The sequence below is a fragment of the Cucurbita pepo genome, chromosome LG10 (assembly GCF_002806865.2).
Source record: "Cucurbita pepo subsp. pepo cultivar mu-cu-16 chromosome LG10, ASM280686v2, whole genome shotgun sequence".
In the NCBI taxonomy this organism is placed as follows: domain Eukaryota; kingdom Viridiplantae; phylum Streptophyta; class Magnoliopsida; order Cucurbitales; family Cucurbitaceae; genus Cucurbita; species Cucurbita pepo.
Window position 1 is genome coordinate 7565987 of NC_036647.1, and position 27335 is coordinate 7593321.

A 27335-nucleotide genomic window follows, 5' to 3' on the forward strand; every position below is an offset into this window, starting at 1 on the left:
AAACTTTAATATGTTAGACTAACATGATAAACCAACTCCACCACAACATTATGATATACTAATTTATAAAACCCACCGGAGTAAAAAGAAAAAAGAAAAAAATCATCAAGAAACATTAAAGGCATTAAATTAAAGATGTAGGCTGCTTGAATTAAAGAGAGAGATTAAGATTATAGGCTTTAATGGACAGACTACTGTTAATACCCAATAGTAGGAGTTGGACCAACAAAATCTTTTTAAGAGGAATAAGAGGAAGATGGAGGACGAACGTGAATCAGTATTGAAGAAGGGAACATTTTCCTTTATGGTTAATATCGAACCATAGTAAGGAGGGATAACATTGAAGTTATTAATTGTAACAGCCCAAATCCACCGCTAGCAGATGTTGTTCTTTTTGGAATTTCCCTTATGGGCTTCCCCTCAAGGTTTTAAAATGCATCTACTAAGGATAGGGATAGGGAAAGGTTTTCACACCCTTATAAGGAAGGTTTCGTTTCCCTCTCCAACCATTGTGGGATTTCACAGTCCACCCCTTTTGGGGCCCAACATCCTTGCTGGCACACTGCCCGGTGTCTGGCTCTATCCTCTTTGGACTTTTCCTTCTGGGCTCCCCTCAAGATTTTAAAATACGTCTACTAGGGGGAGGTTTCCACACTCTTATAAGGAATGTTTCGTTCCCATCTCCAACCAATTCGGGATCTCACATTAATTTACAAATTTTTTATTTGAAAACAAATTTTGTTTAGAAAACATTGTCATTTGTGAGAATGATAGACCCCTGGTCCTTAAGATGCATGTGTGTGCAAGAAGTGGTTAAGGGGCCTACTGCAGAGTAGTGAATGTTGTGTTATTGTGTGTCTTGGAATTCCATAGTTAGTTGTTTGGCATCGTTATGGTTAAGGGAGGGAGTATATGAGTTGGGCTGCTGACCGCATTAGGTATATTTTGACACTTTTGGCTGAGTGAGTATTGAGAGTGATAGGGAGCTCTCGGATTTTGTAACAGCTCAAACTCATCGCTAGCAGATATTGTCCTCTTTGGGCTTTCACTTCTGGGCTTCCCCTCAAGATTTTAAAATGTGTCTACTACGGAGAGGTCTTCACACCCTTAAAAGGAATGTTTCGTTCCCCTCTCCAATCGATGTGGGATCTCACAATCCACCCCCCTTGAGTCTCCAGCGTTCTTGCTGGCGTGCCGCCCGGTGCTTGGCTTTGATACCATTTGTAACAGCTCAAACCCACCGCTAGCAGATATTGTCCTCTTTGGGCTTTCCCTTCTGGGCTTTCTCTCAAGGTTTTAAAACACGTCCACTAGGGAGAGATTTTCACACCCTTATGAGGAATGTTCCGTTCCCCTCTCCAACCGATGTGGGATCTCACAATCCACCTCCTTGGGGGTCCAGTGTCCTCGCTAGCACACCGCTCGGTGTCTGGCTCAGATACCATTTGTAGCAACCCAAGCCCACCGCTAAAAGATATTTCCTCTTTGGACTTTCCCTTCCGGGCTTCCCCTCAAGGTTTTAAAACGCGTCAACTAAAAAGAGATTTCCACACTCTTATAAGGAATACTTCATTCCCCTCTCCAACCGATGGGAGATCTCACAGATCTCCTTCCGCTTGTTCTTATTTTTCGTGAAAATGAATTAGTACTCATCAAGAACATACTAAAAGGAAAACAAGAAAGAGTGGCAATGCAATCATGCTTTTATATAACTTATTGCTATAAAACAACGTAAAACTGTCCTGAAAACAGTTTTCTTCCTGGATTTCTTTGTGTTCTAACCATCCTGTTTCTTCTAACATTCCTGAGTATGTAAGTAAGCTGGCTTTGCTGCTGTTTTGTATTACACTTACCTAGCCATCTGCTTAGACAGCAAGTTCATGAGTTTTTTGCTTGACATCCACAAACATGTTTATAACAAGAACATTTATTATTATCAGATCAAAACTTCAAAAAAAGACATCTCTGTTATTTTGTGATAGATGTTCTTATATTCTAGCTGCAGAGAGAACAGTGTCGACAGCAACTCGAAGCTGCGATCGGGAAGAGCGTTTAGCATACAGACGAGCATCTGCATTGCATCTAAGTTCCCCATACTGTGATCTTTGTAGGTGAGATTTTCTCTTATCCTTTCAATCATTCAAGAAATGAAGATAAGAATGGGATAAGAAAGCCCTTTGGTTGCCAACTGCAGGATTTATTGTCCACTGATTGCAGAATTGGACCATTAGATTCACAAGCTGTCATGATTGATATGTCATAATCAAACTACCTTCTCTTCTACACCATTTTGATTTTGTTAATATCTGCTTTGCTTGAGAAGTTTGCTCATCCAATGATATTGATAGTCTACTCTAAGTTCATATGTTCTTCCACATGTTTTGAAAAAGTGGGTCTGAGAGTGATGTTTTTACTAGTTGAGGTGTGTCTGCAATTATGTTGAAATGTAAGGTTATATTTGCAAATAAGGTTGCTATGTGGTTTTACGTCGTATGTCACCGCGTGATCAAAACACGAGTATTGGTTTCTTAGGTTTGAGATTGATATTTATTTGGTCCTTGAAGTTTCAAAATGAACGATTTTAGTCCTTAGATTTTGTAACGATGCAATCCGTCTTGGGCGAAAGAGAGGATACCTCGATCGAGGAAGATCCTAGATTTCGTTCGATTTTCTAACTCTCTGACTCAGATCCGTTTGCTACTTTGTAACGCCCAAGCCCACCACTAATAGATATTGTACTCTTTGGGTTTTTTCTTTTTAGGGTTCCTCTCAAGGTTTTTAAACCGCGTCTACTAGGGAGAGGTTTCCACACCCTTGTAAAGAATGTTTCGTTCTCCTCCCCAATTGATGTGGGATCTCACAATTCACCCTCTTTCGGGGCCCAGCATCATCGCTAGCGCTCGTTCCTTTCTCTAATCGATGTGGGGCCCTCCAATCCACCCTCGTTTGGGGCCCAGCGTCCTTGCTGGCACACCGCCTCGTGTACACCCCCCTTCGGGGCTCAACCTCCTCGCTGGCACACCACCCAGTGTTTGGCTCTGATACCATTTATAACACCTCAAACCCACCGGTAGTAGATATTATCTTCTTTGGGTTTTTCCTTTCAAGCTTCTCCCAAAGCTTTTAAAACGTGTCTGGTAGGGAGAGGTTTCCACACCTTTATAAAAAATATTTCGTTCTCCCCAACCGATGTGAGATCTCGCATACTTCCTCTTACTTTCTTCTTTTTGTTTAACGTCGCCGACGGGGTACTAATGCTCGAGTTTCTCTTCTTCCTCCCTTTTTGGTTTCCCTTTTTTTTTCTATTTCGTTTCTCTATGTTTTTTTTTTTCTTTTCTTTTTGCAGGTTTACCATGGTGGGACTTGCAGAAGGGCGTTATGTAGGCGTGGGTGAAGCGGGTTTGAGATTGATACTTATTTGGTCCTTGAAGTTTCAAAATGATCGGTTTTTTAGTCTCTAAGTTAGAAAATTTTGTTTTAAATGGTCTCACTTCATTTCATCGTTAGTATAGCGATGATATAGCGATGAAAATGACATGGCATTGACATCATTTTTTTTTTTTCCAATTATAGACTATTTTAATATCATGTGGCATTTTTTTTATTAAAGTCAAAGATTCATTTTGGACCCTCACTTATCCTTTGCTCCCCATTGTTGGCCATGGCAGCCTTTCAACACTAGCTTCTATGCTACATGAGAATTTCAATGGCTATAACGAAGAACTCACAACTAACCATCACTGGTCTTCGAAAAGGAAAGGATTAGGAAGAAATTTGACCATAGTTGTTTAATGAATTGTATTCATAATAACCGATTCGTACGTAAATTTCCCGACGTGGCTCTTAAGCTTTGGATGCTCGAGTTCTTCGATCTTTGGTTTAACGAATTTGAAAGTCGTATATCTAGAGAGTGTTATATTTTGACCATAGTACTAACCGCCGGAGCGAATTTGTAATTGCTCTATAACTATTGTATATTGTTTTCTTGACGTGAATTATCTTTTTCATTTCAAACTTATCATTTTATTGCCAATTTGAGCATAATTCAGTGAATAAGACACACGTTCCTCGCAATTATGAACCATGGTGAAAGGACATTTCAAACGATCTCTCTAAAATCATACCAAAAAAAAGAGTAGGGTCTCGTTGGTGCTATTTGGAGTCATGCTTCTCTCCTTTTGGTGTCTTTATAAGGGATGGAGACATTTGAATTGTATTTTGTACATAAAAAAAATTAATGTTGACTTGATACACAAATTTTAATTTTAATGTAACAAAACAACATCGCAAACGCTCTACCTTTGATCGTAATTGAATTTAGGAGCGTTCGTGGGTTGAGTTAAGTCGAGTCGAGATATTTTTAGATCTAATCTAATTGTTCGGATCGTAAATTTTAAAGAATGAATTCAACCCTACTTAACTCAACCATTCATCTTTTGGGTTGGATTGGGTTGATTTAGGTTGTTCATGTCGTTTATTCAGTGAAATATTAGTTCGTAAAATATTTATTTATTTATTTATTTTTAAATATTTAATTAAGATTTAGAATTTAACTTAAATATATATTTTGAAAAATTACTTTCCGAGCCGTTAAAATATTTGTAAGACACGTTGGAGAATAAATAAGTTATGAAATTAAATAAAAATAAAGTAAATATATGTATATATAATTTGGATTGGTCCCGTTCCATCCAATCTAATTTTAGCAGAACCTATGAAACCAAACTAACCTATAAAATTTTCATTTATTTTAATCCAACCCCGTGTTTCAGTCCGAATGAGTCTTCGGGACCCCAGGACATTGGCTTCCGCCAACAGTGGACTATTAAGAATCGCATTCCGTGCATATTTTTTAGGTCAACTCAAACCCTACGAGTTGGGTTGGGTTGATCATGTTTTCTGGGTCATCGAGTTTTTTGAAAACCGCTAATTAAACTATTTTATAAGGTTGATAATTATTTGGAATGGGGTTAATTTCTATGTCTAGGATTTGTTACTCAAGAAAGTCACCATGGAAAATGATTGTTCTAAGGGCCAAAAACTTGATTTATAACAAGAAATCAATGACAATTTTAGTATAAATATCCTTTTATGGAAGAAATTTCTTTCATTATACAACTTGTTTCCGTCGTCTCATATCGTTATGGTAGGAGAGTTCAAAGACGATAAAAGAGATCACTCGGTTGGTAATCGAGTTTCAAAGATGGTGGACCTCTCATATCGTTAAACGACAAAAGAAACAAATAACAATGCATTTCACGACAGTACATAATAAAAAACAATAAGAATTAAATCAGTCTAAACGTACCTCTCGAGTCATTAAATATTTATATCTCAATTGACAGATGGTACATTTGTGAAGATTCAAGATATAACCCATATTGAGAAAGATTATCTAACCCATTTGTCATGCTCGGGTTGATTTTTTTTATTTCAATTTAGTTCATTTTACCCTTGATGTGAGATATCACATCGATTGGAGAAAGGAACGAAACATTCCTTATGAGGGTATAGAAACCTCTCCCTACCAAATGCGTTTTAAACCCGTGAGGCTGACGACGATACGTAACTGTTTTAACACGTGAACATACCTCTCGAACGTTACTCAACTCATCCACCGATCATTTTAGTTTTGTTAATTGTACAACTTGTTCTTTTGAAAGTCTTTTGGGTGAAGTGATCTTTGAGTTGTGCTAAGTCTCTTTTAAGCAAAGGAGTTGTGGGTGGTTCAAACATGGTGGACCTCTCATTTCCCTTTGTGCCAACCTATCTCTCTTCTAATCAAAGTCATTTAGCTTTATTTTTGTTTAAAAAAAATATCAAATATTACAGACCAACGCGAAAAAATGACCAATTTGAACATAGTTTAGCTTAATAATGTATTAATTCAAGTAAATTTGAATGCTATTATCTCGATTGTTTTTTTAGTTCACCATGTAAATAGAGGGATTCACATCTCTGACCTAAAAAATTCAAACTTCAAAGCCAATTAAATCCACAAAATTTTTAATTATTTGAACTTAACTTAACTCCAATAAATTAATAACCCGATCTAAATCATACAAATTTGATTGGGTTGTTCGAATTTTTTGAATTGAGCTCTATCTATATATATATATATATAGATATATATTGTCACAATCACACTTTTAATGGCAGCGGACTTGCGATTGTGCGGCACTTACTTTCCAACGACAAGTGAGCTAAGCCGATTCGTTCTAGCGTTGCCTACGTCCAAGCGACGTACGCTCGAGCCTCTAACCTCGATTTTAAGAGAAGGTTTTAGAAAACGAGAGCAGAGAGAGATTTTTTAAAAAGATGTTATATAAGCAAGCAAGAGAGAAATAACAACGGCTCACGGTATATAACCTTGGGTAGGGATATATATATATAAAAGCCCAACCGTTTATGCTTTTCATATTCTAGTGTTTTACTTTTGTATTTTGTATTTCTAGAGAATATGACGTTTCAGAAATATCATGTCTAGGCCTGTCAGACATGAAATGCCTCAGAATATACTATAGGGGGATATGACTAGTTGTCAACTTCTCCCTACCCAAAGTTATATAATGTAAGTCGTTGTTATTTCTCTCTTTCTTGCTTGCTTATATAACGTCTCTTTCAAAAATCTCTCTCTGCCCACGATTTCTAAAACCTTCTCTTAAAACCGAAGTCAGAGGCTCGAGCATACGTCGCTTGGCCGTAGGCGACGCAAGAACGAATTGGCTTAGCTCATTTGTCGTTGGAAAGTGAGTGCCTCACAATCGTAAGTTCGTTGTCGTTAAAAGTGCGATTGTGACAAGTGGTATTATATATATAGATATGAAAGTTACAAACTTTAAAAGGAGGGATACAACATTGTCTTACAAAACTTAAAAGAAGGACAAAATAGCTCACAACGGTTGAAATAATGTGTGGACCACATTAAAAGTTGTAAACTCAAATGAAATGGCAACCGTTGGATGTGTTTTAAAAGTGGACATAATTTTGAAAGAGAGAGAGAGAGTGGGAGCAGGTATAACGGTAGCTGCCCCACCAGCCCTCCACTTGCATTTGGAAAACTGGTTTCATTTGGTGCTATTAAGGACCACTCTATTTGCTCCCCTCTTTCCCCATTTTTCAACCTTACTCTTTCTTTTCAACCGGATAGTGTTTATATAACCGCTCGAGTCAATTCCTAGTAGATATTATCCGTTTTGACCTGTTACGTATCACCGACAGCTTCACGATTTTAAATTGCGTCTACTAAAGAGAGGTTTCTGCACCCTTGATGTAGGATCTCACCGTTTACGATCCATCCCTACCCAATCCTCTATTTTCGAGTTGTTTTTTCAATTATTTTAAAATTTTATATTAATAATGTGACACCCAAGTAAATTAGGGGTACATGAATGAACTGAGATCATATTCAAATGAGAGCGATCCTGAGGATATGATGGTTAAGAAAGACTTAATTTTTTTTTTTTTCCTAAAATGCATGTGAGTGAGGATAAAATATGCTGGAATGGCTCGTGTTGGTATGTGGGGATAGTTTTCGCTTTTAAGAAACAAGGAGTAGGTAACGTGACCATGTGATAAGGGATTTAGGAGAATGTAATAACTAAAATCTNAAAAAAAAAAAAAAAAAAAAAAAAAAAAAAAAAAAAAAAAAAAAAAAAAAAAAAAAAAAAAAAAAAAAAAAAAAAAAAAAAAAAAAAAAAAAAAAAGAAGAAGAAGAAGAGTAAACCCGCAAATTAACCTAATTTTTTAGTTTTCAAAAAATTCGACCTATTCTAATCAGTAAAAAAAATCTAATATGACTTTGAATATATTAATTAACGTGCAAAGTAAGAATGCACGGAGTTAATAAAGACTGTGCGACTAAAATTTACTTGAATAAGATTAAAATTAATAATAAATAATGAAGTCGATTTGGATCTCCAACTTTAAAAAAAAAAAATTAGTCTCACAATTAGTTGGAGAGGGAAACGAAATATTTCGTGTGGAAATCTCTCTTGGGCAAACGCGTTTTAAACCCATGAGGTTGACAACGATACGTAACGGGCTAAAGCGGACAATATCTGCTAGCGGGGGGCTTGAACTATTACAAATGATGTCATAGTCAGATACCCCACAGTGTGCCAGCAAGAACATTGAGCCTCTAAGGGAGTGAATTGTAAGATCCCACGTAGGTTGGAGAAGGGAATGAAACATTCCTTATAGCGAAAACCTCTTCCTAGTAGATGTGTTTTAACGCCGTTAAGTTGAGGTGATACATAACGAGCTAAAACTGATCAGTGAGCTTATATCAAATAGTTTCCTATCCCTATCCCCGTCCATTTTTTATTTTTCATCCCTGTAAAAATTTTCATTTATTTATATGAGATTGGATGATTATTCGAAATAAACCAAAGAAACTTTAATAATGCATCATTTTCATTTAAAAAATATATATATATATTTAAAAGATGTAAACAAAATATGACATCATGTTCGCAAATAACAATATAATATAACATGATGATCTACTGACTTAAATTATTTAATCTAAAATTAACTAATATAATAAACCTATTAAAAGTAATTATGAAAACTATAAAAATAAAAATAAAAATTATTATTTTTATATAAAATTGGATAACATTTTATTTTTTAATTTATTTTATTTTAGATAAACTCAATTAATTATTTATTCTGAATTTACAAAATTATTATAATTAATTATTTAATTGTAACACATCAATAAATAAATAAATAAATTACATATTATTATTTAAATTAAATAATGTAAGAAAATGGTTTAAAATATTTTATTGGTATAAAATTCCGATAACATATTCCATATAATATAAAACACAAATATCTTATTCTCAATTTTTTTCCGTTATTATAAACAAAATCTTCAACCAAACATTCGCTATAATATATAAATAATAATATTTATAAAAAAAAAATTAAATTTATTGTTTTGGCCCCAATTTTACACCATTTATATTTATTGGCCAAAATAAAATATAATATACCGAAATAAAATGATAACTCATATATTAAAAAAAAAAAGATTTATTATAATTTATAATATAAATATTTATTTATAAGTGTAAAAAAAAGTGGTTATGGTGGGGGAGCCGGGGAATTGAGCAGGGACGGGAATGGGAACATAATCCCTATCTTTGGTCTCATTTATCTAACAGGGAGAAATCTCTCCTTACTACTGTCTCTATCAGGAAGGTGTGTATTCTGTATATTGATATCGTTTAAATAGGATACAAACTAGCAATTAATAGAGAAAAAAATATAAATTAATTAAATATTAAAAATAAAATAAAATATATTATAAATCAAATCATAAATAATATATCTAAGATATATTTTATAAATAATATATCACGGTAGTAAATTAACGTCCCACAATAAGATGATGATCGTTAATGAGAGGAGATCAGACGGTACCAAATAGTGGTCCTAATCGGATCTCACCGTACAGAATCATCTCTCTTCTCTTCTTAAGCTCAAAGTTAATCTTCATCTCTCTCTCTCGTTTAAATCCCTGCTTAAACCCCATTGCTTAATCTCCTTTTCTCTCACTACCCATTTCTTCTTCTTCTCTCACCTCCATCTCCTTCTTCCCCTGTTCCCGTTTCCCCTTCTGGATTTCGCCATTTCTTAGCTCAGGTGCTGAGGAATTCGCTTTATGACAGAGGGCGGGGAAGTTCTGAGCTAGATCTTTAATGGCGAGTAGTAACCACATTAACTCCACCGCTTATGCTGGAGATGTTCTTGACTCCGCTAAGCTCGGTCTTTCCTCCTCTGCTTCTTTCAAGGCTTCTCGTAAGAAGTCTAATGTTGCTGCTCCGCCAATTTCACGTGTTGCCTCTGATGTGGATGACATTATTACTCTCTTGCACGGCTCTGATCCAGTCCGCGTCGAGCTCAATCGTCTCGAGAATGAAGTTCGAGGTCCTTTTTCTCTCCTTTCTCTGTTTTCTTTTGTTTCGAATGCTGGTGGTAATCGTTGTTGTTCAAATGAATTTGATTTAATTTTGGGATTTTTGTTTCTTTCTTTTGTTTCGTTGGGATTGAATTTGGTATTTTTCATCCGCGGTTTGTGTTTTGTTCTTTGTTTCCAGATTTGATTTGTTTGTTGCCTTCAGATGTTGGATCGATTTTGAATTATGTTCATCTACTTTTTGGATAATTTTACTGTTCTCCTGGAAATGGAATTCTGCAATGTACATCGTTATAAAGATGTATTTGTTGGCGTGCTAACAAAAATTTCTGCATCAGTAAATTAGGTCTTTTGTATACTTATATTCTGGGTTTATCAGTTAATAGTTGAGGGAAACCACTTGATATGGTTTGAAGGGAGTTTCATTGTGTTTTTCGTTGGAGGAAGGAATTCTTTATTTTCTAGCTTAATGATAAGATCCCACGTCGGTTGGGGAGGAGAACCAAACATTCTTTGTAAGGGGGTGGAAACCTCTCCCTAGCGGACACGTTTTAGAAACCTTGAGGGAAAGCCCAAAGAGGATAATATCTGCTAGCGGTGTGCTTCAGCCATTACAAATGAGCCAGACACCGGGCAATATGCCAGTGAAGAGGTTAAGCCCCGAAGGAGGTGGACATGAGGCGATGTGCCAGCAAGGACGCTGGGGTTCGAAGGGGGATGGATTAGGTGTCCACATCGATTGGAGAAGGAAACGAGTGCCAGCGAGGATGCTGACCCCTGAAGGAGGTGGATCGTAAGATCCCACATTGGTTGGGGAGGAGAACGAAACATTCTTTATAAGGGTGTGAAAACGTATAAACCGAGCATTTTAAAAACCTTGAGGGTAAGCCCGGAAGGGAAAGCCCAAATAGGACAATATTTGCTAGTGGTAGGTTTGGGCAATTACATTTTGGAGGATTTTTTTTTCCCACCAATTTTGGATTGGAAAAAAAAAAAAAAAAAACAGAACAAAACAATAAAACAAAAGAAACGCCAGCACTCTATTAATGAGCATAAAACGAGAAGTCAACTTCTGAAAAAAAACAAAAGAATCTTTTTGGAAAGCATTCATTGGGCTAACGATCAAATTTCTTTGTGTGCTCTCCAACTGGAAGCTGTTAATCGTGTAATATTTTTTAATAATAAAAATTTTACAAAGTTCCTATGGTTGCCAATTGCCATTACGCCCCGGATGGTATAGCCGATTCCTTCTATATTTGTGCTAAAATATGTCAAACATCAATGTTGAAGGGGCCAACTCATTTCTCGTTATTTTGTTTCATGCTCAACTTTTGAACCTAACCTATTAGATTGTATTGACGGCTGTTATTTGTCAGTCTCCCAATTTTACGTTTTGAGTATGGGTTATAGCTTATTCACTGGCGGCGTGTTGACCCCTACGCCTAGGGAGCTTGAAATTGAACTGCCACCAATTAAGTCTTTTTATCTGAGGTAGTTATCAAGAGGACTAAATTGTTTGAAAGGTATATAAGGTAAGGTTGGCTGTACCTAACATACTCCAATAACAATTGGAATCAACATTGATACGTTGGAAATAGAACTAATTGGCCTTTTCCAAGAGTTTACCTTGAGAATAGAACTTATTGGCTTTTTTTTTCCTTACTCATAACTGATTTTATGGCTCACATTGCATCTTTTTTCATGCTAATCCGTTCCACAATGATTTTAAGCACATCTTGTTGAAAATTGTTGGAGTCCCACATTGGCTAATCAAGGAGAAGATCACAGGTATATAAGTAAGGGACACTATGTTTATTGGTATGAGGCCTTTTGGAGAAATCAAAAGCAAATCCATGAGAGTTCATGCTCAAAGTAGATAATATCATACAAATGTGGAAGATAATTGTTTCTAACATAGTATCAAAGCCATGTTCTTATCTTAACTTAGTCATGTTAATAGAATTCTCAAGTGTCGAATAAAGAAATTGTGAGTCTCGAATAAAGAAATTGTGAGTCTCGAATGTGTAGTCATAGTGACTCAAGTGTCGAACAAAGATGAACTTTGTTCGAGGGCTCCAAAGAAGGAGAGACCTCAGGGTGTATTTGTTCGAGGAGAGGATCCATTGTGTGTTGGAAATGTTAAATAGTCTTTTTTTTCATGTCCTAAGAAGGAAGTATTGACAAGAATGAGAAGATTCTTAGGTTTCTATCAAGTACAAAATAAGGAGCATATGACTTTGGTTTTCAAATCATTCCAATTAAAAGCTTAAGTACTAACTCTAGTTTTGTGATTGATATAAATCTTTTAGAGTGTTTTTGTAATTGAAGTCGGAGAGAAAAATTTGTGTGATTATAATTATTCAAATTGTGGATTTTTTTCTGGTGAGTTGTGGTTTTTCTCCAGTTTTGGAGCTTGTTTTCGTAAATTCTTGTGTTTCTTATTTTTGCTGTTTTCCTTTAGTTTCTCAATTTTTTTGTGTGCATATTCTGCTATAAAAGTGGGGGTTTTCTTTTCCCCCAACATATTGTTATTGGATCATATTGAATATATATTTTCTTTTATATACGCAGATAAAGATAGGGAACTGGGAGAGGCTCTTGCTGAAGTTAAGTCATTAAAAACTTCAGAACGGCTTAAAGAGAAGGCTGTTGAAGAGGTACTATTTTTAGTCTTGTATCATCTTTTGTAGTTCTCTGTTGATCATTAACCAAAATGGAATGTCAGCCGGTGCAGAAAAAGATGCAAAAATCTGTGTTTAGAGTTATTCTTGTGCCATATTCCCACTTCAACTATGTTTTTTCACCAAAAAAAAAGAAAAGAAAAAAGAACACTGCCTAAGAAATCCTTAACCAAAAGTTCTTATGTTCGAATCTGAACTAAGAAAAAATGAACGAAAAATCTACAAATCGCTGCTTCAAATGAAACAATCATGGTAGCTATCCTTTATGGTATATTCTCATAAAAGTTAGTATAGATTTACAAATGTGATGATTGCTCCAGAAAAGGAAAAAAAAGAAGTGATACTCGTTCCTAGATGATGGAATTCTTTGATATGTGATGGCCCATAGGTTCGAAAGTATCATCAAGTATCTTAGATCCCCCACGTTTGGTTTTGATATATAGCTTGTTAGATATCCGATATTACTACAGTAAACACAGGAACCTCGAAGTTAGTTGTACTTACAGCTCAAGTCCATCGCTAGCAGATATTGTTTGCTTTGACCTGTTATGTATCACCATTAGCCTCACGGTTTTAAAATGCGTCTACTAGGTAGAAGTTTCCACACTCTTATAAAGAATGTTTTGTTCCCCTCTCCAAACCGAGGTGAGATCTCACAAATTTAATTAGTAGAAACCATATGTGGAATGCATTCTTTGATTTTCTCTTCCAACATTAGTTTTTCCATATCTACCCTCGTACATTCAAATTAGTTCCTACCTATAATTCATTCTGAAAGTTTTTGCCAGTCTCAATAAACCACGTAAATATCAATGTCATGTTGATATCGATATGTCAAATTTATGATATTGATGAATATTACAAGAAAAAGAACACGTGTTCAACACCTAAATTTCGAGAAATAAGATATATTTTTCTTCCAATTTTGGACATGGCTGGACACAACTTGGACACGACTTTGGAAAATATTTCACCTAAAAAGTAGGAAAATTCGAGATTCTCTTATAGATTGAATCATTATATATTGATCGTCCTAAAGTATTCGATATTCGTATAAGATTTCAAAATTGACTTAATTTTATATGTTTCTAGTGAGGTATACATTTTTTTATGTTAAATTTACATGTTTTATCTATAAAGAAGTATTGATATATCAATATAGACACTTATATTTTGTATAGTCTCCAACATGTCCGAGTCCTACTTTTAAAGAAATTGATGTGTTGCTGTGTTGGTGTCGGTGTTTCTTAGATGAAAACTTTCAAAAAAATTTGGGAATTCTTAAATTAATTTTAACAATAGCTTTTTAAATCATAACTATAATTTCAAGCACATATATAATTTAATAATGAAATAATTAAACAATATGATATTATTCAATAGAAAGAAAGAATTAATAAGAAGTTTTAGAATTTATAAAATAAAGGTGATGATTGAATTTGCAACAACGGCAAGCCATTCTTCAATGTATTCTTTTATGAGCATTCTTTATTGTTTATTTGACAACCTTTGGATAAGTGATATCTAACCGGTGACGGGACGAAACGAGGTAGTAGATTTTACTCATCCGCTCTATTTGGTTCATATTCTCAGTTAACAGATGAGTTGAAGAAAGTAGATGAAAAGCTCAAGGCAACTGAAGCTCTTTTGGAAAGCAAGGTAATATATGAAGTTAATATTATCTAATGATAAGTGTTCATATTCCCATATCCATCCCCTATTAGTACATCCACTAATGATATTATGATTATTGTGACTGTAGAACCTTGAGATCAAGAAGATCAATGATGAGAAAAAGGCTGCATTAGCTGCACAATTTGCTGCTGAAGCCACCCTTCGAAGGGTACACGCAGCTCAAAAAGACGATGAAATGCCTCCAATTGAGGCCATTATAGCTCCATTGGAGGCAGAGCTTAAGCTAGCTCGGCTGGAGGTAGAATTAAAACTTGTCTTACATTTTTATCGAGTGTACATTTGTAACAGCCCAAGCCCACCGCTAGTAGATATTGTCCTCTTTGGACTCTCCCTTTCGAGCTTCTCCTCAAGGTTTTTAAACCGTGTCTACTAAGGAGAGGTTTCCACACCCTTATAAAGAATGTTTCGTTCTCCTTTCCAACCGATGTAGGATCTCACAATCCACCCTTCTTCGAGGTCCAACGTCCTCGCTGGCACTCATACCAGCACCCTTTATAAGGGTATGGAAACCTATCCCTAGCTGACACGTTTTAAAAAACCTTGAGGGGAAGCCCGAAAGGGCAAACCCAAAATGAAAATATCTACTAGCGGTGTGCTTGGGTTGTTATAACATTGGTACGTCATTACATCATTTTTTTTCAGCTCAATGTATAAGTCATCGGTGAGTAAATTATTTTCCATACGTGTCTCGAAAAAGATAGAAGGATCTTTTGAACCTTGAAATGTTTGTCTGGTTTCTAGGTAGCAAAGTTGCAAGACGACAATAGAGCTCTCGATAGGCTTACAAAATCCAAGGAGGCTGCACTGCTTGAGGCTGAGAGAACCGTCCAGATTGCTTTGGCAAAGGCATCCATGGTTGATGACTTACAAAATAAAAACCAAGAGTTAATGAAGCAAATTGAAATATGCCAGGTTTCTTGATCACTCAATAGTTCTTGTGTCGTTTTCGGACCACCTATTTAATTCATGGTGTACACTTAGTTGTTAAATATGTGACAGAATGCTTAATTTAACTTATATTCGTCACGATGTTAGGAGGAGAATAAGATATTGGACAGGTTGCACAGACAAAAGGTTGCCGAAGTTGAAAAGCTAATGCAAACTGTCCGTGAGCTCGAGGAGGCTGTCTTGGCTGGCGGTGCTGCTGCCAACGCCGTGCGTGATTACCAACGGAAAGTGCAAGAGATGAATGTAATAATCCTGATTTAACTTTTCGATTATTTTAATTCTTCGGTACATTTTATCGATTTGCCGATCAACTTAAAGTTTTGTTGCTTGTATAGGAGGAAAGAAGAACTTTAGAACGTGAGGTCGCTCGTGCGAAAGTTACTGCCAACAGGGTTGCTACTGTTGTTGCTAATGAATGGAAAGATGCAAATGATAAAGTGATGCCAGTAAAACAATGGCTTGAAGAAAGAAGATTTTTTCAGGTATGAATTTTAAGTTGAATTTATAGGTATTGCAATATTGAGAAAGCTATAAATAATAGAATGAACCCAAAAGAGTAAGAATGAACCCAAAAGAGTACAAATTCTTACGTAATCGTTGTTGGATGATGAAAGACCCACATCGACCAATTTAGGAAATGATCATGGGTTTATAATCAAAGAATACTCTCTCCATTGGTCTGAGGCCTTTTGGAGAAGCCCAAAGCAAAGCCATGAGAGCTTATGCTCAAAGTGAACAATATCATACTATTGTGGAGAGTCGTGTTCGTCTAACAATCATTAATAATCCCTAAGCTTCATTTTTAAAAATTTTTTTACACATGGATTAAGAAAAACCTCCAAATATGAATATCTTTCTCATGATTAAACAGAAACACATTTTCTAGAACCAAAACATCATCAAAGTCCAAATGTTGATTGCACAACAACCACACACTCGATCCAGATGAACACAAACAATAGCAGAAAGAAAATGCAAGGAGAAATATTGGTTAAAGGTTTATATTGATGACTTCAAATATGTACGGTAGGAGAGATACAGAGAATGCTACGTTTTTAAAGCACTGACTAAGGGGTATATATATGGTTCAGTTTATTATATATAGGTTTACTAGATATAATCATCTACTATATATAACTATCTACCATATATAGCTTTACCAGATATATTCTTACTCTAGTTGTTTATTATATGACCATTTACTTTATATGTCATTTACCGTATATAGTTTTATTACGTATAACCATTGAGTAAACTATACATAAGCCGTTGGCTCCATAACCAACATCTACGTCTATCCTTTTTTATTATATTTAATTTTATTAACAGGGTAAATTACCTTTTTGATTTATGAGGTTCATCCCTATTAAATACTTCAAAGAGATGTTGACGTGACAATTTTTAAAATAATAATAATAATAATAATAATAATTAAAAGAAAAAATAATAATTTTACACAAAATCTCATTCTCTCCCCTTCCCCTCTCCCTATGGTGAAGCTCACCGCCACCAGCCCCCATCTTACATTGTCGCCATTACTGCTACCCCTTGGACCATGATTGTTTGTTGCAATATTGATGACACTATTTAGGCGCAACCCAATACCTAAAGCCTTCTTTTCTTTAGCAGAAATTGAGACATCTACCCTAATCTCTAGAACAAACACTGAACGCTTTGAAATGAAATCAAAACTGCAATAATTCCTCTTATTAAGGCTCGAATCGACAGAAGAAAACACAAATTTGAACAAAAAAAATAGAATCAGAAATAGAATAAGAATGCATTTTGCTCCGTTTCGATACATCGATAAACCCACACTTCCTAGAGAATTAGAAGCTTGAAGAATGGGAAAACATTCATCTATGCATAAATTTTTCCCCCAAAGGAATTTGTTGAGGATTGTTGGAAGAGAGTCCCGCATTGGCTAATTAAGGGAATGATCATAGGTTTATAAGTAAGGAATACATCTCTATTGGTATGATGCCTTTTAGGGAAACCAAAAGCAAAGCCATGAGAGCTTATACTCAAAGTGGACAATATCATACCATTGTGGGCTCTTTCATAGAGAACTTAATAGTTGGGTGGCAATCATTGAAATGGTTTTTGAAAGGCTTACTAATGAAGTATGATCCAAAGAAAGTTTACATTTTGGGATCCTCTTCGTTGGAGTGCAGATTATATTTGAAATACGTGGTAGATATTGACCACTTGTTTCTTATTGCTCTTTTGCATCTAAGTCCTAGAACTTTATTTTGGAGAAGTTGCTTTGGAGGATATTGATCACTTGTTCTAGAGTTGCCGGTTCTTGTAGTTGGTTTATGTAGTTTATTTGGGACTGTTTTTGGGCTCCTTTGGGGTTACGTTTAAGCAGAGGTGTTGTTCCCTCCTTTTAAGGATACAGTGAAAGTTCTTCCGCCGGCCTTTTTTTTTTGTTTGTTTTTGTTTTTGTTTTTGTTTTGTTCTTGTGTTTGGGCTGCAAGAAATGGCATGATCTCTTGTTTCTTCTTCTTCTTGAGAAAATTCAACCACCCTCGCCACTTAGCGTCAGACTATCACAATCGCACTTTTAGGGAATGCGTGCAAGTGATTGTGCGGCACTCACCCTCACCACTGAGTGAGTCAGCCAACTCAAACTCGTGTCGTCCTCGATCGGACAACGTATACCCAAGCCTCTGACCTCACATTGAGGAGAAAGTTTTAGAAAACAGAGGCAGAAAGAGTTTGAAAGTAAGGTTGAAAGCAATGTAAGATAGCAAGAAAGACAACACAATAACTTAAATAGCATATAACTCCGGATAGGAAGAATTGACGACTAGCGTATCCCCCTATAGTACACTATGAGACGTTTCAGGTCTATTAGACGTAAACTTGATTTTGCCGAAACGTCATACTCCTAGAAACGAAAATAAGAAACTTAACATCATGAAAGCGGTAAAGGAAAGCGATAAAATAGCACAACACGAGGGATTTGACATGTAACGGGGACAACACACCTTGGACAAGCATGACTGTGAAACAGAGCGCTGTTGAGAAATTGCTCGGGAAATCAAGAACTCAACAGCAAGTGCTTGGATGCTGTCCACTAGGGTAGTACTAACTAATTGCAACTACCAAGGAGGAGCAAGCAGTGGTGCTGCTCAGAAAACGAAAGGAACACTTTGAACAATATTGATGGAGTAGGCTTTTGTGTGCAGAAATGGGAGTGAATCTAGCAAGTATGTAGGGAAACTAATGTATAATGCTCTTAATGTACTTGTGTAGTCCATTTTTAAGTGTTCTAAAAGAACCAATTTGAAATATCATATATTTTCCCTCAAGATTCAGCCGAACAATGAATCACCAAATACAGAACGAGTCGACAAAAGAATACTATCTTCAATCATTAGGGAACCTTCTAAACCGATCGGAACAAGTAGACTAATTTGAATTACAACAATGATCAACAAAATATTCATCTCTAAAAATTTAGTTATGCTCATGTTTTCGCTTTCCCTCCACTGGTTGTCTTTAAAATTATGATTCGAATTCTCAACCTGTCTTTCTTTATGTGTACTAAACCTCAAATGTATTTAGTCTCACTCCAACTAATATCATAAAATCTTGTTAAAACATTTAATTGCAACTCATCCTTTGGTGGTTCCATTATTCTTCTTTCTTCTTGCTGCTATAACGTATATACCTTGATTGAAGTGGGTAGCTTTAGAGATTGGGAAATGGAAGTAGAGATTGGGAAATAGAAGAAGGGGATGAAGAGGCTATTGAAGAAGATAGAGAAAGAGAAAAAAGGGAAATTGAGAAATATTAGGTCATAGATTAAAGGAGAGAGAGGAAATGGAAGAGTGAGGTGATGGATTGTAAATAAATGGTTTCCATCTATATACTAATGGGTGGGTTAGTACCTCTAACAGAGCCCAAGCCCACCGCTAGCAGATATTGTTTGATTTGGCCAATTACATATCGCCGTTAGCCTCATGGTTTTAAAACGTGTCTACTAAGGAGAGGTTTCCACACCCTTATAAGGAATGCTTTCCCTCTCCAACCAATTTGGGATCTCACAATCCACTCCCTTGGAGGCCCAACGCCCTTGCTGGCACACTGTTCGGTGCCTGACTCTGATACCATTTGTAACATCCTAAACCCACCGCTAGCAGATATTGTTTGCTCTAGCCCATTACGTATCGCTGTCAGTTTCACAATTTTAAAACACGTCTACTAAGGAGGGGTTTCCACACCCTTATAAGAATTGTTTCGTTTCCCTCTCCAACCAATGTGGGATCTCACCGTCCTAGTCCCTCATCTCTCTTGTAACAAAGTCACTTTCTTTTGTTGCAATTCCTCTTAATGACACTTTTAAAGTTATAGTTCCATAATTCAGAACCTTTTTACTCCTAAAATTAAGTATTTTGGTTGCCATAATGATTTGCAAAATAGAACTTGATGGTAACTACATTATTGGAGGATGCATTTGTGATAGTAAAACGTGTAATTTAGTTTCATGAATAATACCTATATTACACAACTTAATTATTGTTGTCTTTCATACACAATGGCAGGGAGAAATGCAGCAACTTCGTGAAAAACTAGCAGTTGCCGAGCGCACTGCAAAGGCCGAAGCACAAATGAAGGTGAGGAAGATTAACTTTTGCAATTATTTCTCAGTTGTATGCGCCTCTCAAACTATTTACAAATTTTGTTGCATTTGTTGATCGAAAACTCAGGAAAAATATCAATTACGCTTCAAAGTTTTGGAGGAAAAGCTTAGATCATCTAATGGCAACCCAAAACTTGCTGCTGAAGGAAGAAGCATAAGCACTGGACCTTCCAGACGGCTATCTCTTGGAGGAGCAGAACTGTCTAGACTGTCTTCAAATGGCTATCTATCCAGGAGAAATACAAGCTCACACACGGGATCGCTCCAGTCGAATAGCGCCAGTGCATTGTTGAAGACTACCAAAATCTCTTCTAGATCATTTGACGGTGGTAGTAGATCACTGGAAAGAGATAAGCTTGTACAGGATGCCATAGTAAAAGATAAGCCAGCCACAGTAAGCAGTGGTGAGATTCAATTTTCTGAGACGACTGCTTCGTATGAAGAGAATGAAGACGGTATCGCAGTTGAAAAGACCAAAACAGAGCAAGAAGATTTCGTTTCTGGAGTACTGTATGACATGTTACAGAAAGAAGTGTTGTCTCTTAAGAAAGCTTGCCATGAAAAGGATACAACTCTCAAAGACAAGGATGATGCCATTGAGGTTAGTTTATAAACTGAATTTCAAGATTATCTATCCATCTCTTGTTGTCATGAAGAATAGGTTAATGCATCTGCTATGCATGTATTAGTTTTTATTTGGTTCGTAACTCTGATTTATTTGGTTCATAATCCTTTTAGTTTATCTTCCATTTTGATACACGAATCATCTTGATTCATGTATGATATTAATGCTTCTATCCCTATATAAAGGGTTGTTTGGGATGATTGAGATGCATTGAGTTTGAGTATCATTTTTATATTTGTTGAGTGACATTTGAGAGGAAATTTGTTGAGAGACTGTATAGTGTGAGAGTGTGAATTACACTTAGTAAATACTTTGATTATTGAGATTGGTTGCTACCTGTGTAGGGGAATTTCTTCCCTCCGAACCATGTAAATCTTTGTGTCTCTTTGTTTAATTTCTGTTTGTGGGTGCGTGAGTGCGATCGATCTTGCTTTTACTTCCGTCACAATATCTCTCTTCTCCAATATTTCATGCATGGCTTATTATACATTTATTTTGGCCTTGTATAGATGTTGGCAAAGAAGGTCGATACTTTGAATAAAGCAATGGAAGTAGAAGCCAAGAAAATGCGAAGAGAAGTAGTTGCAATGGAGAAGGAACTTGCTGCTATGCGTGTAAGTAGGGAGAGCGATCAAAGGCCACGACGCCCGAGTGCTCAGAGGGGGGCTGTAGTTGGTTCTCAGTCACTTCCTGTCAGGTGAATTCCTATTTATGACCTGTGTAAGGGTTACTTTTTGAAACAAAGCACGTTAGGAATCGAGGATCCTCCATAATTGTATGATAGTCTAATTTGAGCCCAAGTTCTCGTGGCTTTATTTTTTGTTTCCCCAAAAGGCCTCATATCAATGAGGATGTATGCCTTATGAACCAATGATCTTCCTCTTAATTAGTCAAAGTCGGACTCCCTCCCAACAACCCTCCCCTTGAACAAAGTACACCATAGAGTCTCCTCTAAGGCGTATGGAGCCCTCAAATAGCCTCCCCTTAATCGAGGCTCGACTCTTTCTCTAGAACCCTCGAATAAAGTACACTCTTTGTTCGACACTTGAGTCACTTTTGACAACACTTTCAAGGCTCACAACTTCTGTATTCGACACTTGAGGATTCTATTGACATAGCTAAGTTTAGGGCATGACTCTGATAGCATCTTAGGAATCACAGACCCTCCACAATGGTATAATATTCTCGATGTATTCTTTATTTATAAACCCATGATCTTCCCTTTAATTAGCCAACGGAGACTCCCTCCCAACAATCCTCTCAATAAAACACACAAAATGCACAGAATATGCAGCCTGGCTACCCTTTCGACCATTTCGGTGCCTTATTTGTTTATAAAATGGATAGTTTCTTACGAGTTCATATTGTCTTCTACGTCTTCTGATTTCAAATTAGTGTCATTGTGATGTATTCACCTACCGTCTTGATGTGAATTCCGAGCATATTTACTGTTCTTGCATCTGCAGTAGATCCATTACTGACCTGTTTCTCCTAACCCTTCAACTCTCCAGGAATATCCGAAACAGATAGGGCGTCGACACGGGATTAAACATCGATGGAATGACTTTTTCTTATGACTCTATTGTCAATATAATTGTATTTTATCATGTCATAAAACTCTACCCGAGCAATTCTGCCAAGTCTTATCTATTTGTAAAGAAACTAACACNTATCAATTACGCTTCAAAGTTTTGGAGGAAAAGCTTAGATCATCTAATGGCAACCCAAAACTTGCTGCTGAAGGAAGAAGCATAAGCACTGGACCTTCCAGACGGCTATCTCTTGGAGGAGCAGAACTGTCTAGACTGTCTTCAAATGGCTATCTATCCAGGAGAAATACAAGCTCACACACGGGATCGCTCCAGTCGAATAGCGCCAGTGCATTGTTGAAGACTACCAAAATCTCTTCTAGATCATTTGACGGTGGTAGTAGATCACTGGAAAGAGATAAGCTTGTACAGGATGCCATAGTAAAAGATAAGCCAGCCACAGTAAGCAGTGGTGAGATTCAATTTTCTGAGACGACTGCTTCGTATGAAGAGAATGAAGACGGTATCGCAGTTGAAAAGACCAAAACAGAGCAAGAAGATTTCGTTTCTGGAGTACTGTATGACATGTTACAGAAAGAAGTGTTGTCTCTTAAGAAAGCTTGCCATGAAAAGGATACAACTCTCAAAGACAAGGATGATGCCATTGAGGTTAGTTTATAAACTGAATTTCAAGATTATCTATCCATCTCTTGTTGTCATGAAGAATAGGTTAATGCATCTGCTATGCATGTATTAGTTTTTATTTGGTTCGTAACTCTGATTTATTTGGTTCATAATCCTTTTAGTTTATCTTCCATTTTGATACACGAATCATCTTGATTCATGTATGATATTAATGCTTCTATCCCTATATAAAGGGTTGTTTGGGATGATTGAGATGCATTGAGTTTGAGTATCATTTTTATATTTGTTGAGTGACATTTGAGAGGAAATTTGTTGAGAGACTGTATAGTGTGAGAGTGTGAATTACACTTAGTAAATACTTTGATTATTGAGATTGGTTGCTACCTGTGTAGGGGAATTTCTTCCCTCCGAACCATGTAAATCTTTGTGTCTCTTTGTTTAATTTCTGTTTGTGGGTGCGTGAGTGCGATCGATCTTGCTTTTACTTCCGTCACAATATCTCTCTTCTCCAATATTTCATGCATGGCTTATTATACATTTATTTTGGCCTTGTATAGATGTTGGCAAAGAAGGTCGATACTTTGAATAAAGCAATGGAAGTAGAAGCCAAGAAAATGCGAAGAGAAGTAGTTGCAATGGAGAAGGAACTTGCTGCTATGCGTGTAAGTAGGGAGAGCGATCAAAGGCCACGACGCCCGAGTGCTCAGAGNACGAGTTTTTCCAGGAATTCATCCTGTTCTGTATATTTTTGTACCATTGGTATGAAGAACAGCAAATGCAAGTTAAAAGGGGATGTCATGAATTCTATATATTAGGTGAAGAATAACTTTGTATTCCATCTCCTACAAATGGATTGAATTTTTGACCTGAAACTTCATACACATTAAATGATTAATATATTATTATATTTGTTTTGATCATGTTTTCTGTTCTCTAATTTTCAAAGAATTTAGTTGGATCTATTATTTATTGTTTTTTAGTTCAAGCCCACTACTAGTAGGTATTGTTTGTTTTGGCCCGTCACGAATCGTCGTCAGTCTCATGGTTTTAAAATACCTNAGGGGGGCTGTAGTTGGTTCTCAGTCACTTCCTGTCAGGTGAATTCCTATTTATGACCTGTGTAAGGGTTACTTTTTGAAACAAAGCACGTTAGGAATCGAGGATCCTCCATAATTGTATGATAGTCTAATTTGAGCCCAAGTTCTCGTGGCTTTATTTTTTGTTTCCCCAAAAGGCCTCATATCAATGAGGATGTATGCCTTATGAACCAATGATCTTCCTCTTAATTAGTCAAAGTCGGACTCCCTCCCAACAACCCTCCCCTTGAACAAAGTACACCATAGAGTCTCCTCTAAGGCGTATGGAGCCCTCAAATAGCCTCCCCTTAATCGAGGCTCGACTCTTTCTCTAGAACCCTCGAATAAAGTACACTCTTTGTTCGACACTTGAGTCACTTTTGACAACACTTTCAAGGCTCACAACTTCTGTATTCGACACTTGAGGATTCTATTGACATAGCTAAGTTTAGGGCATGACTCTGATAGCATCTTAGGAATCACAGACCCTCCACAATGGTATAATATTCTCGATGTATTCTTTATTTATAAACCCATGATCTTCCCTTTAATTAGCCAACGGAGACTCCCTCCCAACAATCCTCTCAATAAAACACACAAAATGCACAGAATATGCAGCCTGGCTACCCTTTCGACCATTTCGGTGCCTTATTTGTTTATAAAATGGATAGTTTCTTACGAGTTCATATTGTCTTCTACGTCTTCTGATTTCAAATTAGTGTCATTGTGATGTATTCACCTACCGTCTTGATGTGAATTCCGAGCATATTTACTGTTCTTGCATCTGCAGTAGATCCATTACTGACCTGTTTCTCCTAACCCTTCAACTCTCCAGGAATATCCGAAACAGATAGGGCGTCGACACGGGATTAAACATCGATGGAATGACTTTTTCTTATGACTCTATTGTCAATATAATTGTATTTTATCATGTCATAAAACTCTACCCGAGCAATTCTGCCAAGTCTTATCTATTTGTAAAGAAACTAACACGAGTTTTTCCAGGAATTCATCCTGTTCTGTATATTTTTGTACCATTGGTATGAAGAACAGCAAATGCAAGTTAAAAGGGGATGTCATGAATTCTATATATTAGGTGAAGAATAACTTTGTATTCCATCTCCTACAAATGGATTGAATTTTTGACCTGAAACTTCATACACATTAAATGATTAATATATTATTATATTTGTTTTGATCATGTTTTCTGTTCTCTAATTTTCAAAGAATTTAGTTGGATCTATTATTTATTGTTTTTTAGTTCAAGCCCACTACTAGTAGGTATTGTTTGTTTTGGCCCGTCACGAATCGTCGTCAGTCTCATGGTTTTAAAATACCTCTACTAGAGAGAGGTTTTCACACTCTTATAAGAAATGTTTTGTTCTCCTTTTCAACTGAGGTGGGTTCTCATAATATGTAACGACCCTAATTTTATACTGAAACAGAATCACTACCTATGCATGATGTAACCTTTTTACGTGGAAACATTCATTTAAAATACAATTTCATAAAAAGATATCATAGATTTAAACGTTGATCTACTAAGGTTATTTCATATTGGAGACATATTTATAAGTATATATGGAGAGTATAAAAGGACTACACATAAATATAACCATGTACAAGAAACAAGGAAGCTTTACTGAGTCTCAAGCAAGGTGACAAGGCTGTGGAGGAGTACGATCTAAAATTCAACGAGTTATCCAAGTTTACCGTAACACAAGTAGACACTGAAAGGAAGAGAACCCTTTGCTTCATCATGGGTCTCTCGGAGGATATCCAAGGGTCGGTGGTAGTCCATACATCTGCTACCCTACTAGATATGCATCGTAGAAGATCAAGAAGATGGAGTAGACCTACTCAGGACAAAAGAGGAGATTGGATAAGAACTCCTCTTGATCGCACTAACAGTCACAGAAGCAACCAGACAACCGTCAAGCATGAGAATATTTACTAAAATTACTATACTTAAATGGCAGTGAAATTCTCCATTTATAATCATCAAATAAATTACAAAAATAAATGGAAAGAGTAATAAATAGATACAAGATATTTGCTTACAATAAAAGATCAAATATGATATATATGATAAACTATAATTCAGAACTAAATATCCTTAACAAAGCAGAGCAAAGGTAGAAACCTCTTTAACCCAAAGTGTGAGAGAAAGCATGAAGGAGAATACTTGGCTGAAACAATGTCTTGTTTCAACCGCAGACAAAATGACACAAATGTGTAGAGTACTCGTATAAAAAGAACCAATGTAATAGAATAACGGGCTAAAACCATAACCATAACCAGCGAGACCGAGGGGTACTACAATATGGGCAAGTGATCGCTTGCGATAGTATATATATTAAAATTACGTAAAAGTTTACAAATATGAGTGCAAATATACACAGTCACAAGTAATAAGTAAATTACCGATTTCACAGACCGTTACAATGAATTTTCTACTCAGATAAAAGCTATAAGAATTATGTATTCAATCCATTTAACCTTCCTTTTTACGACGACCACGACAAAAAAAAAAAAAACAAAAAAACAAAAATATTCCACGGTGGAATCCCAATCAATTGGAGGGTGTTCTTGAAAAGAACAAAACAAACTTTCAAACATACATTTGATATTCAAACATTTTTCAAAAACACTGATGGGGTCAACAAACTTTCCAAGGTTCTCCAAAATCACCACTACTTTATCTAGATTTGACCTTCTCAATCCAATCCCACACTTTCTTTCCCCATGTGCCATGTTTCAAGGGGTAAAATTGTCTTTTTACCTTCTTCTCAACGTGTCTCCATTTCAACCTAACATATTTGTCAACATACACGAAACGTCAAATTTATTAATATATCGAGAACACTCATCCGTCTTATAAACATATTTGTCAACATAGTTACCAGTCTTGTTCAACACCAAAACATTGTACGAGAAAGCAAAACTTCTATCATTACCGATGCAGAGGACTAGCACTAGATTCTTATTTCAAAAAATACCCATCATCTTAAATAAGCTAAAGATACCCGTCAATCACTTCAATAAATAATTTTTTTTTAATGAATTAATTAGTCGCTAATTAAATTATATTAATATATTTCACATAGAATATGCCCAAAAAGACCACTAAATGAAATTTGGGAGATGTACCTACAAGACATAGTCCCACTTTAATTTTTAATANTCTCAATAAAACACACAAAATGCACAGAATATGCAGCCTGGCTACCCTTTCGACCATTTCGGTGCCTTATTTGTTTATAAAATGGATAGTTTCTTACGAGTTCATATTGTCTTCTACGTCTTCTGATTTCAAATTAGTGTCATTGTGATGTATTCACCTACCGTCTTGATGTGAATTCCGAGCATATTTACTGTTCTTGCATCTGCAGTAGATCCATTACTGACCTGTTTCTCCTAACCCTTCAACTCTCCAGGAATATCCGAAACAGATAGGGCGTCGACACGGGATTAAACATCGATGGAATGACTTTTTCTTATGACTCTATTGTCAATATAATTGTATTTTATCATGTCATAAAACTCTACCCGAGCAA

General features: G+C 36.1%; 2 protein-coding genes and 1 long non-coding RNA gene across 5 annotated transcripts in view; all 3 read left to right on the forward strand.

The window, feature by feature from the left end:
• LOC111804205 overlaps positions 1 to 3849 on the forward strand; it is a 6264-nt gene extending 2415 nt beyond the window's left edge. Inside the window, exons 3-4 of one of the 3 annotated variants that reach the window (XR_002816485.1) lie at positions 2000 to 2111; positions 3347 to 3849. This is a non-coding gene — a long non-coding RNA (uncharacterized LOC111804205). Of the gene's footprint in view, positions 1 to 1999; positions 2112 to 2194; positions 2599 to 3346 lie in introns of those variants that run through there. The other 2 variants (XR_002816486.1, XR_002816487.1) reach the window with 2 other exon arrangements.
• A 5657-nt stretch (positions 3850 to 9506) lies between these two features.
• LOC111803580 (microtubule-associated protein 70-2-like) lies at positions 9507 to 22195 on the forward strand. Its single transcript, XM_023688059.1, has 11 exons — positions 9507 to 9939; positions 12500 to 12585; positions 14203 to 14268; positions 14372 to 14542; positions 15046 to 15216; positions 15340 to 15495; positions 15588 to 15734; positions 19806 to 19877; positions 19971 to 20504; positions 21038 to 21225; positions 22040 to 22195. Exons 1-11 carry the CDS (start codon positions 9711 to 9713, stop codon positions 22056 to 22058), a joined length of 1839 nt encoding a protein of 612 aa, XP_023543827.1. The 5' UTR covers positions 9507 to 9710; the 3' UTR covers positions 22059 to 22195.
• On the forward strand, positions 22089 to 24893 carry LOC111803753 (microtubule-associated protein 70-2-like). The gene is made up of 5 exons (XM_023688289.1): positions 22089 to 22112; positions 22157 to 22726; positions 23260 to 23409; positions 23762 to 23799; positions 24614 to 24893. Exons 1-5 carry the CDS (start codon positions 22089 to 22091, stop codon positions 24630 to 24632), a joined length of 801 nt encoding a protein of 266 aa, XP_023544057.1. The 3' UTR covers positions 24633 to 24893.
• The last annotated feature ends 2442 nt before the right edge of the window (positions 24894 to 27335 follow it).

Excerpts from the sequence above, each read along its gene's own strand:
- LOC111803580 (XM_023688059.1), top strand. The coding sequence starts at position 9,711 with ATGGCGAGTAGTAACCACATTAACTCCACCGCTTATGCTGGAGATGTT. Across the intron at positions 12,586-14,202 it reads AAGAGAAGGCTGTTGAAGAG|TTAACAGATGAGTTGAAGAA; the intron begins GTACTATTTTTA and ends TCATATTCTCAG. Across the intron at positions 15,217-15,339 it reads AGCAAATTGAAATATGCCAG|GAGGAGAATAAGATATTGGA; the intron begins GTTTCTTGATCA and ends TCACGATGTTAG.